A 15133-nucleotide genomic window follows, 5' to 3' on the forward strand; every position below is an offset into this window, starting at 1 on the left:
GTCCTGGTGGACGTGGTCATCAATGGCAAAGGCGCCGTGCACGAGTTTCAGGTGTGAGAAGTGTGCATGATTGTGCATGAGCGCTTTACATGTGCTGTGCGTGTCTATCTGTATAGCCATGTGTGTTTGCGGACACGTGTGCACACTGTGTACCTTTGTGCGTGCGCATGTATCTACGTGCATGCGAGAATGGACCCGTACATCCGCGTGTCTAACGCTAGAAATGCCTTTCTGAGATCTGGTGGCTGTCTCAATGAGAGCTCGCTCTTTGACTTACAACGGGCCCGAAGAAACGAGAATCCACCTCCCCCTGCCGTCTAAAGAAGCGGGGCACCTCCCAGCGAGGTGGAAGGACCGAGACCTCCATCGGGGTGCCGCCCAGGATGCGCCGGGCCAATGTGACCACCTGGAAGGGGTTTGTGTTCCTGGGCTTCTCCGGCTTCGGGGAGCTGCAGCTCCTGCTCTTTGCGCTCTTCCTGTGTCTGTACCTTGTCACCCTGGCCAGCAATGTCTTCATTATTGTGGTCATCAGGCTGGACAGCCACCTGCACACGCCCATGTACCTCTTCCTTTCCTTCCTGTCTTTCTCTGAGACCTGCTACACATTGGGCATCATTCCTCGGATGCTGTCCAGCCTGGTCGTGGCGGGCCGGGCCATCTCCTATGCGGGCTGTGCCGCCCAGATGTTCTTCTCTGCCTCGTGGGCCTGTACCAACTGCTTCCTTCTGGCTGTCATGGGCTTTGACAGGTATGTGGCCATCTGTGCCCCGCTGCACTATGCCACCCGCATGAATTCTGCCTCCTGTGCCCAGCTGGTTGGCGCCTCCTTCCTGAGTGGGTACCTCTTTGGGCTGGGAATGACCCTGGTCATTTTCCACCTCCCGTTCTGTGGCTCCCATGAGATCCAGCACTTTTTCTGTGACACGCCTCCCGTGCTGAGTCTGGCGTGTGGGGACACAGGCCCAAGTGAGCTGGGCATCCTCGTCCTCAGCCTGCTGGTCCTCCTCGTGTCTTTCTCCTCCATCACCGTCTCCTACGCCTACATCCTGACGGCAATCCTGCGGATCCGCTCCGCCGAGGGCCGGAAGAAGGCCTTCTCCACCTGCGCCTCGCACCTCGCGGTGGTCGTCGTGCACTACGGCTGTGCCTCCTTCATGTACTTGAGGCCCAAAGCCAGTTACTCTCTTGAGCGGGACCAGCTTATTGCTGTCACCTACACTGTGGTGACCCCTCTCCTCAACCCCATTGTTTACAGTCTAAGGAATCGGGCCGTGCAGACAGCCCTGAGAAGTGCCTTCCGAGGGACACTGCTTCGGAGACGATGAAGGCTCCGCCAGTGGGACAGTCTCTTCTGTGTAGGCTGGACCGAGATGAGGAACCCAGGCCAGTGGGCCAGATACTCGGGGCTCAGATCAAAGCTGTCCCACCCCCAGTGCCCTGGGAGAGCCCCGTCCTGCTGCCTGCACTTCCCCGCGGCTGCTGCGGAATATGGAACAGGATCTCCCGCTCTGTTCACTGTGCTTAACTCGCCCCGAGCTCAGAATCCGAATTTCCACTTTCAGCCTCAGAGACGCCGCTGCTACGGAAGCCAGATTCATTAAGAATTTTCCAGCTCTGGGGCGCCTGGGTGGCGCAGTGGTTAAGCGTCTGCCTTCGGCTCAGGGCGTGATCCCGGTGCTCCGGGATCGAGCCCCACATCAGGCTCTTCTGCTATGAGCCTGCTTCTTCCTCTCCCACTCCCCCTGCTTGTGTTCCCTCTCTTGCTGGCTGTCTCTATCTCTGTCGAATAAATAAATAAAATCTTTAAAAAAAAAAAAAAAAAGAATTTTCCAGCTCTGCTGAGCAAGATGAGAGCAGTTCGGCCTGCTCAGGTTCAGAGCAGGCCTGGCTGGAGTCCTATCAGGGATCCCGTAGAGATTTTAAAATTACTGCATAATTAGACTATCCTACCTTGAATGCTCTCCCAAGATCTGAAACTCAGTGGGAATCCCTTTGATGGATTAGTTTGAATGCTCTGTTAGATGAAAAGGAACGTTGTTTTCTCTCCCCCATGGGGTGTCTTTCATCTTGTTTTTTTTTTAATATATCATTGTCCTCTCTATTTTTGACTCATTGTCACTTTGTGCTTTTCCTTGTCATTGGCTCTCCCAGTTGGTGGATTGTATCTCAGAGAAGACATAGGTGTCCTATTTTCTTTGATAGTTGTCATTGCTCTGGGATGGCCTCCTACTCTTGGGCGTTGAGGACCTCCTTGCTTGTCTCTCTCCCCAGCATGGACACTACCTGCGGACTCTGCAAGGGACACACTCTCCTGTGTAGTGCACTTTCCACCTGCAGCAGGTCGTGCACGGCCCAGACACTCTTAGGGACAAGTAAACGTGTGATGAATCCTCAAGGCTGTCCGGTAGGAGTTTGAACACGGGCCCTGTAACTTACTGTGTGATGCTGGGTCTCAGCCCCCATGTCCTCATCTGTAAAATGGTGGTAACTTTGCAGTTTTGCATTGCTTACTAAGCAGAACCATGTGTGCAAAGAATTTAGCACAACACCTGGATCCTGATGATCTTCCCATACACGTCGGCTGATTTTACTGGTAACGTGCTAAGCAAAGTGATATTGGCTCTTAGTTTAGGGAGAGGTTAATCTTAGTGGAGAATCAGAGACTTCGCGTCTAAGGTAGGACTGGAATTGGTTCCTAACGGGTGGGTAAGTTTTGAATGCAGCTGAGTGGGAAGAAAGCATATTCTGAAACAGGGACTAGAATAACTGAAGGAAATCTAGGGCTGTTTCAGAGTGTGGTGAGTTGTCCAGACGGACTGAAAATGTGTCCCAAGCGATGCTCGGTTAGTTTGGATGAAGACTTCTTTGCAGACGGCAGTTTCAATACCTTGCTTCAGACTTGATCCCTTCAGCAGTGGGAGAGTAAACCTCTGAGCGGAGAGCAGAGTAGCATCTGGGAACTGACTTCAGAAGATTACTCCACAGCAGAGAGGATGACAGAGCTCAGCAGAGAGAAACCAGAGGCAAGAGGATCAGTGAGGCATCCAGCGCCACCGTCCTAAACAAAGACATGGAGACCAGAACATGGATAGTGGGGCTGGTAGCCTAAGAAATTACAGACAGAAGAGGTTCTGAAAATGCAGGATTCACATAATTCAGCAATGAGTGAGCAGTGGGGCACGATTTGAGACAGAGAACTTACATTGGGGGGCATATTTTTTTCAAATAGGAATCCATATTTTTTCATGCTCTCAGGGAAGAAACATAGCCTCTACTTAGAACTTCGTGGAAACTAAATTTGGGAGGAAGGAAGCCAGAGCCCAGAGAAGAGAACAGGTTGGGGAGAGGTAGGAGAGTTAGTCAGATGGCAGAAAGGGTTCGGGTCTCGGAGAAGGGCCAAGAACTCTCGGATCCTTGTCACCGTACAGACTGGGAGTAATCTCCCCTTTGCACTGAGGCTATCTGAGCAACTTCATTTCCAAAATCCATTCAGTCCATCTAGCATAACATTCCCTGAACGCACACGGAGCAGTGGTGGGTAGATATCTTCCAGGAATTGCTAAGTAATACTCAGAGGTGCTTCTAACTCCCAAATGTAGTAGTCTTAAGTCTGAAAGGGCATAAAAACCACATGGGGGTGATTTTTAGAGCAGGCGTTCCTGGGAACCATCCCTACAGACGCAGCCACAATTGATCTGGGGTGGGGACGGGAAGAAATGGTTTACAAATCTCACTAGGTGATTCAAATTCTCTCCCTTGGTTAAAAAAGTGACCATGTGCTTACAAAGAACCACCTGTCCTTCCAGGCGCGCACACACACACACACACACACACACACACACACACACACACACCAGAGGCTCCTCCGATGTGAACAGGACCACATGTGCCCAACTCACGGCCTTGGGACAGCCCATTAAGATGGGAAGCTCTGGACTCCAACTTCCTGAGGTTCAAATCTTGCCACATTTCAGACGTGTGACCAAGAGTGAGCTTCTTTGCCTTTCTGTGCCTCCATTTCTCAGCGGCAGAATGGAATGAGGGTGGCACCTGTTTTATAGGGCTTTTTAGATTAATATAGAGTCTTCAGAGCAGAGCATGCCCCACGCAGAACACTCAAGATAGCCATCTAGTATTGTTCGGGGTTTCCAGACAGCAACATTTACGGCTGCCCTATCTGGGGCCCCACTGGTGTTGGTGGAAGCCGGGACCAGCAGTGTCCAGCATCTTCCATTTCTTGATTTAACTGGACAGACAGGAGTAAAGGGCTGGTGCCTGGCACAGCATCTGACTGGAGAAAGCAGGAAAGTGGGTCTGAGTCTTGGGCCTTGAGAGGATTCCACACTGGGAAACCAGCGCAGATCAGGAAACAGCAATCTGACGGCTTCCAGGCAAATGTCTGGCATCAGAGAGGTCCATTTAAAGTCAAGGGGAGTGTTGTTTTGGGAGTGGAAGAATTCTGGAGACACAATCGAGCAGTCGGGATCATGAAAATCTCAGGGAAGTAACCATAGGGCTGGGGCTCAGAAACAGGCTCCAATCTATAGGTTGTAAAGAAAAAGACTTAGTAAGAATAAGTCAGGGGTGACAGTTTAAAGTAAGTGAACTTAAGGTCAAGAAAAGTTAAATAGCAGTTAGGAGGAACTTAACCGCAAATCACGAGGGACATTTGATAGGAGTTCTAATTGTTAAAAGTTGAATATTTACAGACCCCCAAAAATGATATATGCTGCTTCTGCATTTCCATTTTTGCTTGCGTGCCTCGGTGGTCAGGAGCTGACTTCGGAGGGACTTGTATTTGACTCCAACAGTGTCATTTTCTTACGTTGATTCTTCAGATAAATATTATCTTCTCTGGCCTCTATATTATTCAATCTCTTTCATAAGATGCTAATGGTCCTTTGCCTTAAAGAGGATTTCTTGACCCATCACATGCCCAATAATCTGAGTCAGGCCTTGCAGATACTTGGCAGGGGTCAGGAGGAGAGCGTAGCCATATTCACCTCTGCTTTTGGTTGTTACAAGCACACAGTTGTCAGAGCCGCCATACTTCTTTGCAAATGTGATATCAATTATACTGATTTTTGATGGTCTATTGGGCTGCTTTGTTGTTTTGTTTTCAACTGCAACCATTCTTGGTAACTCATAACAGAGTTGTTGTTGTTTTTTTTTAATACTTCCGATTGTCATGTCCGATCGGATCCAACTATGGAAGCAAAAACCAGTAAAAAGCACTTATACATCCTTAGCAGTGACGACAGCTTTTTAGTTTTAACCAAAATTCATTTAAATGGCTCCTGGGACAGAATTTGTCCCTGACTGAGGAACAACTAGCTCTTGTGGAAGGACGAGATAGAGACAAGGTGGTAATCAGGTGGTAACCTCCATGGGCTGGCGGTGGAGACGGTGCAGGATACCAGCAGCCCCTCACAAGACGGAGATGGACCAAAGGATTCTCACTGGCAAACGACACCGTTGACTTTTCCAAGTGCAGACAGAATGTCGGTATTAGCCCGAACACTCTTTGGAGACAGCACCCCCTCTTCTTGTTTTTTCTTCATTCCTCACTTTGTACATAATTCTAACTCTTAGTCTAATAGGAGGTAGAAGTAAATCAAAACATTCTCTTCATCACATTAAAATGTCAGCGTGAGTGTGGGGTCCTGGAGGACAAAGGAAGCCCAGCCCTGCCATGAGAGTAATGGCGCCCTCTCTAATGGAGAAGAATGGAGAAGGGGCAGGTTGAGAAGAACACAGGTGCTGGTCTTCTTCTCTGGACTAAAATACAGGTGTTCTCCAGGATGTCAAGTACCTTCATTTTCAAATGTAAGAATTTATATGCATTCCAAAACTCAAGAGAAACCATGTGTAACTCATCTTGGACTTTATCCATCCTGCCACGACCCTTGTTCGCGGTGTAATTAGCTGCCCGTGTTTAGAGAACAGTACGATTCTCAGAACTACAGAGCATCAGTAACCTTTAACATCACATTACCCTATTAAAAAGAAATACTTAAAAAATGAACTTTTTTTTAAAGAATGAAATATTTTATTCTAAAATCCACACAAAACAAAGTTATATAGATGTGTAGAACCCAACAAATAAAAAATAGAGAGCTTGGCCCCTGAGTAGCGACAGGTTGCATACAAAATAAGCTTGTGATGGTTCCTCTCCCCCAGCTCTGTGAATGCCTTATATACCCCAAGCCTGAGACTTTTCCAGGGGCTCTAATAAGTGTAATAAACACACACACACACGCACACACACACACACACACACACACACACACACGACTATCTCCCCCTCCCCCATACTTGCCTGTCTCCTTCCTCCCCCAGTACTTCCCACCACACCAAGATTTTCTATGACCCAGGAAAAGCTGCTTGTCAGTTGCCAAAGAAGGAATTGGTGAAACCCACGTAGTCATAGCCAGCGAGGTGGCTTCGGCCCCGTGGGTCCACGTACTGCTGCATATGTGAGGCACAGAACTGCACTTGTTCTGGGGTTAGGGCCTGAAACAAAATAGAGAGAGACACAGTCATAGGGATTAGAAGTAGCTGGCTCCTTGCGGCCGGCAATATGCCCCGAACCCGGGACCCAGGGGGCAGAGAGACGGAGAAGCAGCAGCCAGCCCTGCTCCCATCACAGAAATCCGTGATTTCTAATGAGCAAGTCCAGCTCGTCTTTTCAACTAGCCCTCACCTGAGGAGTCTCATCTCACTTGGACTACACACTTTATCCCATTCCCTAAATTTGGGTTATTCAAGAAATGGGAAAAGAAATGGCCTTAAAATTGAGTTTCAGATTCAGAATCAACCCTTAGAGTCTTTAAAGAATGACTACAATTTTCAAGCTGGGACAACATAAGATGAAGCAGTGAGCAAAGCACGTGGTAACTTGTGGAGGACAATGTCCGAGCCCACAAAAAAGAGGTGTGTGGGGGAGGGTCGTTGCCAAAGGCCGGCGGCCGGGCCCGAGACGGGCACGCCGTGGACTGCCACGAGAGGACAGTGACAGTGGACGCAACTGGAATCTGACCTGCTTCAAGTCCTCTTTGGTAATGTAGGCCTTGCCCTCTGCCAGGGCTTGGAAAGCATTCTCGATTTCATCGCTGGACTTGATGTTCTCTGACTCCTTGTCGATCAGGAATGAGGTATAGTCCTCCAGGGAGATATAGCCCTTCCTGTGGGAGAAATGGGCTCCCCTCTCTGAGACTGTGGGCGGCGACCTCTACGTTGACCCCACTCCTCACGCCCTTGTGGTGAAGTAAACGCTGCTTCCCAAGCCCCGGCCTCCGTGCCCACGTGAGCCTCCGGCTGGACTGTCCACACAGTCTGGGAGTCTCCATGAGCACCCGGCCCCAGGCACTTCAAGCTTTTCAAGGTGAGTTGAAGGCCTCTATTTCTGGTCTTCTGTCATCCTTGGTATTAGAAAGAATTCATCCCTAACCGTGACAGGATCCCCCCATGATGGTACTCCACCCCCCAAGCACACAACCCCCCTCTCATCAGTCGGCCCCCAGATCATCCAGGTCTCCTTAGGACCTTATACACATGGAAGGATTCTTTTGTCAAGGTCCATTCTCAGGACCAGCTGAGTTTCATAGATCAGACAGAAACCAGGAATTGAGCAAATTACAGAGCCTGTGCCTGAGTGGGCCTTAGTACCATGAACTTCTGAACTAATCCTGCAAGGGCATCGATACCTGCCCCAGTCACGTACGGCCGTCTGTATCCTCCTAGTCTCATGATGACTTGGTTTCATTTTCCTGGATCATTTTACCCTCTGAGCCCGTTCCTCCAAACCCCATTCCCTGCGATGGTCTGGCCCTTGGTCTTCCTCCTACCTCCCCGGATCGACGACATCCAGGAACTTCTCGAACTTGGGCTCAGGTTCGTCCTCCTCCACCATGGGCAAGTAATAATTGAGGCCTCTCAGGCAGGACCGGAAATCTTTGTGGCTCAAGCGCCCTGTCAGATTCTCATCAAAATGTCTGAAGAACAAAAACATTTTATCAAGTTCCATAGAGAACCAGATTAGAACAGAGAAGAAGGATTCTTGTTGGGCCAGCTGAGGCTTTAACATGTCACAGGTCATCAGAGAACAGAGTGGGGAGTTTGCCTCTGTTTCCGAACTGTTTTGAACCCAGTGAATGGAGCAAAGACAGTAAGAGCACGAGAGAAATGTATTTTCTACAGGAATCTCACAGACATATTCAAAGCCATGACTTGAAGCTAATGAACACATCTGGGTTTTCATTTAAGATCCTACCAGACCAACACTGAGGGGAAAAAATTAGTTATTTGGAGATTCATTCTGAATGGGCTGGAAAACAAAGAACCGATCAACTTATGAAGTTATACTCACTTGTAAGTTGTGCTAAACTCTTTCAGTGTCTCCTCACTCACACCTATGGTGTCTCTGAAAGGAAAAACATGAATTAGCCCATGAGATAAAACAGAAAAATAGCAGGAGACATGCCATGCGGAATAGAGGGGGATGTTAGTGGATATGGTGCTCCTCGGCTCATCTCATTCAGGGGTTGGCAAACGATAGCCCACGGGCCGAATCTAGTCTGCCACTTGCTTTTGTGCGGTTTAATGAGCTATGGATGGTTTTTACCTCTGTACGTGGCTGGAAATAATCAAAAGAGGAAGTGTTTCATTAAACATAAAACTTGCATGAAATTCAAATTCCAGTGTCCATAAAGAGAATTTTTTTGAAACATGGACACGCTCATGAATTTGTGGGCTGTCAATAGCCTGTTCTATGATGACGAGTGAGTAGTTACAACAGAGACGGCAGGACTCACGACGGCTGACACATTTATGATCGGTCCCTTTATAGGAAAAGTTGCCAATGCCTGATCTAGACGATAATGCTGCCATTATTGCCAAGACCCTAACACTGCTTCGATATAATTTATTTGGGAAAAAAAAGTGGATTCTGCTTTTCCGGCTCTACACCTTGACTATTTCGTGCGTTCTAGACATTTGAGAGGGACTTTTACAAAAGGGATGGCTTCCTGAAGAGGTCGCGTAAGATGGTGAAGGGACGCTGAGAACTGGGTGACGAGTAGGTTCAGGGGGATGGGAGCATGGTCTCCTGTTTCATAACAGACCCCCAAATAAAAAGAAATGGTCATTCTGTGGGACAGAAAAGAGAGAGGAAGAGAATTTTGGTTCTGGAGATGTGCGTACTGTCTCTGAAGCCGCGCTTTTATCCAGTGGCCCAAACTCTAGCCCCTGGGGCTAAGTTCTGACCCCGGGCACCACCCCCACGCTCGCAGCCCCGGTCACGGTCACGGCCACGTGTCTGCAGTACTTGGCTTGGATCTGCTGCTCCAGGTTGTGCTGCATCCGCATCCCCAGCTCGTGGAGTTGGTCCCACTGCTGGGCCAGCCCGATGGAGCTGTACTTGATGTCCAGGACCAGAGCCTCCTCCAGGCTGTCTCCCAGATCCTCAATCTTGGTCAGCTGGCGCTTCATGGCCTGGATCTCCTTCTGCTTCCGCTAGAAGAGACAAGAAGGGGAGAAGCAGTCAGGCAGGGTACCAGCTCCAAACCAAAGGATGGGAGAGAAGCTAAGAAGCTGGTGAGTGTGGGTCTCCTCTAACTGCTCCGTATTCCTTACTCTCAGGGCTCTTCCTGTCCTCTGTGAAAAATGAACCACTCAGGAAATCCGCTACTGTACTCCTCATCTATGTGATGGTGGGAAGGTTGGGTGATGGGACCTCAGTCATTCTGCTCATGTGTAATACAGAGATCTAAGGTTAGTAGTTACACAGTGCGGAAGACAGGAGGAGTATGCCCAGGGTGACCACGTGGCTGGCTCCCAGCGATCTGCATCGCAAGTTATCCGCGCTGGGGGTCGTGGCTGAGCTCCAGCCGGCTATCCTGCAGCCACGCGGGCAGACTTCCACGAGACGCACCTGTCATCCGGGCACACTCAATGCCAATGCTGCATCCAGGTCATGCTTTCTCCTGAGTAGGGGAGGAGTGAGTGGGTTCTGAGGATGGGGGTGGGTGGAGATACTAAATGTGTTACACGGTACGCATGCTTGTGACCTTCCAGAGATCGGTCCTATCTGACAATATCTTACTCTTTATTATTGAAGTTCTTTCATAAGGGAGTAATGAGATTTAATTAATTAAATGTTCTCCTTGAGGTGGGGCCATAATGAAAATGAGGTTAAGAAACACTGTTCCACCCCTTTGCTTCACTCCACTGTTGAGAGACCATCTGGATTTAATTATATTATCAAATGATTGTCAAATAATGACGGCTTCGGCACCTGTTTTCTTTCTTTATTATCACAACGACTCTGTGATACGGGTATTGTGAACTCCATCATATAGACACAGAAATTGAGGGTCCTCAAGTAAACTGATGGCCACGCCCACGGAGCCGAGGCCAACGGCTAGAACGCAAGTTGCTGGCAGGGTTAGGACTAGACCCTGACGCTCTTGACCTTCAGGCTGGGAAATTTACCTAGAAGTACCACTAGGGTTGCCTTTAAGGCATTTTCCTTGCACTCCTCATAATTCCGGCATTATCCTCAGCTCATAAGCAAATGTTACTTACTTTATTTGCTTCCAACTGGGACTCCAGAGTTCCTGTTTCTTTGAGCAAAGACCTAGTTACGAACCAGAGGGAGATGTTATTCATAAGATCAGAGGTCAATATCTCACCCAGACAGACCAATTCCAGCACCCTACATTGCTCCACTTCTGCACCTATCATATGGCTTCTCTAAAATGAATTTTTACACCAGATTCTCATGAAATCAAACCCTTCTGTCAACTGGCAAGTCGCTAGACAGATGAGAAGAGAAGGAAGGTCTGCCCTTGTTCTTCCGCGTCTTCAAGAAGGCTTCTGTACCTTCCTCCTGGTGCTTACTCTCAACTATACCCTTAACCTAATGGGATTAAGACTCCCCCTAGTGGGGTGTAGACAGAAAGATATGGCCCGTGCTCCTCTTTCCACCCCACACTTTGATTTGGGCACCATCTCAATCTGATGGTGACGGTGGGGACGATGAAGATGCCTCGGCGCTAAGTCCTCCTCACGACTCTTCCAGAATAACAGAACAACACAAACATAATAACACGAAATACTGACCCATCCAGAAAGTAAGCCCTGGGCATGCAGGTCCAGAACAGGAATCAGACGAGCGAAAAGAGAAATCACACGTTAGCACAAATTACTTCAATGATCTTCTTTCCCTAGATTTATGAAATATTCTCAATCTAATGGGACCCCGTTTCGTCCTGCTCCCAGAGTCTGTCCCTGTCGGAGCAGCTCAGAGCCTCTGCGCAGCTGCTGTCTTAGGATGAAGAGCTCGGGGGTCAGGTGCGTGCTCGGGGTTGGGCACATGCTGCCAGGGGACGAGGGACCAGACCAGAGGCACAGGAGGCTGACCTGCGCTTCCTCTGCCTTCTGCCCCATGACTTCGGCTGTGACACAGGATTTCCTTTGCTCATTGTCTGTTTCCCTTGTTGGGTTTGTAGGAACAGTATATATCACAGATCGTCTAAATCACCCTTTAACTCTCAAAAGTCCGCATTTCTGACCCACCTACTAGATATAGGCTACCGACTTCGACATGCATCCTTATGTATTACAACCTTCCAAGTCTCTTCTTTTCCAGGTCATTTGCCCTGGAAGATGTGACAAATGCTATCACCGTGTGTAAGGCATTCTGCCTTTAATAAAAGCAATTAATTAGCATCGAGCATCTCACTGATTCTCATCGCCACAGCTTCATGGTCAGGCCGCACAGGAGCTTCCCAGCAGGTGCTCACAGGAGGCTCTGCCTCTGCTCATGCCACTAATACTATGTGACCTTGAGCAAGTCCGCTTGTTTACTGACCTTCTTTCCACACTTGGAGGCAGAGGTAATCGCATCTGTCCTGTACACTTTCCAAGGTCGCAGTGAGAGTTAAGGGAGGGAATGGGTATAGAAGCACTTTGTAAAGTGCAAACACAAGGGACTGTATTATTTTAGGCTTTAATTACAGGCAGCAGTAAAAAAAATGAGAGTATCTAGGAGAGAACGCGGATAGGTACAGTGGCGTGACATTCTCGTTTCTTGATTTTGCAAGGACTGATGTAGGAAACCATCAATTCCAGATGAAGAGTACAGACGGGATATGGTGATGTGAGAACAACACAAACGCTCTAGGACCCCCTCCTGCTCCCCTCCGGTATGCGTTTCATCCCTGTGCTGACCCAGGGAGCCTGGGTTTGGAGGCAGCACTGCGCACCTGGTCTCCAAGATCCACTGAAGGAAGGCACTGGCGTTCTGCTCAAACTCCTGGCGCATCTCGAAGTTACTGACCTGTCTTGCCTCTTCCCTTTGTAGCTCCTGCTCCCGTTCCTAAAACCCCGAATCACAGACAGTGGCGTGAACATTGAAGACCTTGCTTTGCAGTAAAAGAGTGGGTGCCAGGGCTTAGCTGTGCAGCCCCCGCCCCCTCAGTCTAACCCATCTTCCGGAAGCCTGTGCTACCTGCTCGGATTTCCTCCCACCCACCTCTCCTGCCTCCAAAAGGAAGGAAGCTCCTGTCGTGCCCTGAAAGCACTTGCAGGTGTCCCTAAGACCAAGCCCAGTGAAAAACAAGCTAGTAGTAAAGGCAAATCGTCCTCCGCTCATTTTTTTCTAGGTGAAATCTTCATTTAAATGAACACAAAAGCAGCCTTAAAAAGAAAAGTAATAACGAGCTGCTGCTCCCCCTGCTGTGCTCGCTCACTCTCTCTCTCTGACAAATAAATAAATAAAATCTTTAAAAAAATAAAATAAAATTGGTGACATTTTGGTGAAATTTTTCTTTGTGTAACTTTTTAATATCTTCCATAGTTTCTATGATGTATTAATATCATTAGAGACAGACAAAAATTTTATGCAAACACAGAAAAAGGGCACTTTGGAGGTGGGTATCAAATAAGGATGGGGGAAGTCTATAGACTGTGAACTTATATATGAACCTCGTGAACTTCCAACCACCTCCTGGGGCCTGTGTTTGCGTCCCTGAATCACCGCTCAACACCCAGAGGCAGGAGAGTGTCTGAACTCTGGGGCGTAGGGTTATACCCACGGCGAACATATTTCTAACATTTCCTTAGACAGTTCCTGCTCATGCCTGCTGTGCCAGCCCAGTCATTCACTGTGTCCTTTCTTTCTCAAAAGTCCCCAATTTGTAAAATAAGTTAGTGGTCGTGCTCACCACCGTGAAAGAGCCTCTGGGCATGCCATTACCTTGATGATGTCAGACAGGTGGTGCCAGAACTTCTCGAGCACCTCCATCGTTAACCAGGTGTAAGGGCTGGAGGGCACATTTAAGGCCTTAATCTGCTGGTCTAGCTCCCGCAAATCGTTGAAGTCAGATTGGGCCCCGACCAAGGAGGCCACGAAGGCCTCGTGGTCCTTCTGCAGCTGCCGGATCTCGTTCAGAGAGACACAGTGCACAGGCTCGGACAGGTTCTCCTCGGCATTCTCACACCAGTGGTTGAAAGCAGACGCCTTGTGTGCAAATTCCATGAACAGCTCCTCAGCCTGCGGAGAAAAGAGTCACCTCCATGTTTCCTGATAAAGCCCCTCAGCAAAAGAGAAGACTGAGGATTTAAAAAAAAAAAAAAAAAGACCATATTCAAATATTTTCAGGGTCAGGACTCTAAGAGGGCAGAACAGAAACCACGGAGGGCATGAAATCAGTGGGCGGGCAGGTGCATTTGAGGCACCGGCCCGGGTCCTGGCCTCTTGGTTTGAAACTAGTCAAGTCTTCCATCATCTACAAATAAGGAGGCTGAAGGACTCCTGGGGTTGTTTTAGTGCTAAGTCCAAATGAAGCAAGGGCCATTTTCAGTGATAAGATTTCACGATTTCTTACTCTGAAGTTTGTGCCCCAAGTCTTCCTGGCACACAGTGAAGGTGCAAAAGTAGACGTTAGCTGAATGAATGGGCGACTCACTGAATCCGCAGATCACTGATGGGCAGGCCAGTCTCCCCCGTTCTCTGTTTGCTGCTTCTTCCTCTCCTCTGCTCTTCTGCCGATCACGTCTCTCTGGCGTCTCTCTGTACCAAGTCCTTCTCCTGCCTTCCTTCTAAAATCTATTCAGGACTCAACCCAGCTCCTATGCTCTAGTCTGTACCCTTATCCCTACCTTACTGTCTGGAGTTATCCAGATGCTCTGAATAACTGAATTGTCTGAATTTCTGAACAAGAAAAATAGTGTGGATTGTTCCAAACAGTCGGTGAGCAAAAATATTGTAGGTGTAAACTGTATCATGGATTTACGGTCAGCAGTTTGTATTTCCCCAGAGATTTATCTGTGGCAAATATGGAAATGAGTTTTCATTCCCAAAGATGGAGATTAAAGAGGAGAAAACTGGCCCAAATGGAAGAGGGATTACAAAGGTATCACACCATTACATCTTACCCTGTGCTCACTTCAGCAATCTCTCTGCTAAAACAGACCAATACAGAGAAAGGTGATATGGCCCTACACAGGAAAGACACAGAAACCTGCAAAGTACTTCCAATTACTTTTGTAATATTAGGGCTCATCTGAGTATTCTACAAAGATTTTATAATCAGGAAATCAAATAACAAACGTCTTTGCAGTTTGAAAGTTAAGCAAAATAGAATCAGAATGTAAAGTATCTTTCTAAGTAGAATGCATATATGTGCGTAAAGTTGCCCATAAATTGATCTAATTTTTCACTTAAGGCTTATTTCTGTAAGTGCCGAGCCCTTTGGTAATTAGCTAAGCGTCCCTACTGGCTGATTTTTATCTGTGTGCTTGTTTTCTAATTCCCCTAATCACCCGTCTTCCCTCGCTGCCGGGCGCAGTGCTTCCTATGGTCTAGAAGGCTCGGTCATTTCACTGAGCGTCCTGACTTCCTCTCATTGTTGATATCTTTTCTGATCAACATCCAGTGTCTTAGCAGCCTCCACTAGAGAGACGTTTTCATCACTCAAGCCTGCATCGAGCTTGCACTGCCCTTTCAGAGCCCTTACGTCTCTCCATCGTCGTAACGCAGAGCAGCAGGAGACAGTGGTAACATGATGGTATTTCATAAATGGAGGAACCAAGGCTCAGAGATGAGAAGTGACATATATAAGGTCTCCCA

The 15133-nt window shown here is 48.3% G+C and overlaps 2 protein-coding genes across 2 annotated transcripts in view; one reads left to right on the plus strand and one right to left on the minus strand.

Annotated features, from left to right (window-relative positions):
• Positions 1-383: 383 nt before the first annotated feature.
• Positions 384-1325, plus strand: OR10Z1 (olfactory receptor family 10 subfamily Z member 1). The gene has a single exon (XM_045784276.2). The coding sequence runs from the start codon at positions 384-386 to the stop codon at positions 1323-1325; it is 942 nt and encodes a 313-aa protein (XP_045640232.2).
• Positions 1326-6287: 4962 nt separating this feature from the next.
• The window catches only part of SPTA1 (spectrin alpha, erythrocytic 1), a 65016-nt gene continuing 56170 nt past the window's right edge, over positions 6288-15133 (minus strand). The window contains exons 44-52 of the mRNA XM_045784398.2: positions 13259-13555; positions 12267-12379; positions 11122-11139; positions 10585-10636; positions 9326-9513; positions 8369-8422; positions 7848-7994; positions 7040-7184; positions 6288-6513 (exon numbers count right to left, since the gene is read on the minus strand). Coding sequence (XP_045640354.2) covers positions 6388-6513; positions 7040-7184; positions 7848-7994; positions 8369-8422; positions 9326-9513; positions 10585-10636; positions 11122-11139; positions 12267-12379; positions 13259-13555 — 1140 coding nt within the window. The 3' untranslated portion in view covers positions 6288-6387. The remainder of the gene's footprint in view (positions 6514-7039; positions 7185-7847; positions 7995-8368; positions 8423-9325; positions 9514-10584; positions 10637-11121; positions 11140-12266; positions 12380-13258; positions 13556-15133) is intronic.

The sequence above is a fragment of the Ursus americanus genome, chromosome 2, assembly GCF_024610735.1.
Source record: "Ursus americanus isolate L20-20 chromosome 2, mUrsAme1.1.p, whole genome shotgun sequence".
Classification (NCBI taxonomy): domain Eukaryota; kingdom Metazoa; phylum Chordata; class Mammalia; order Carnivora; family Ursidae; genus Ursus; species Ursus americanus.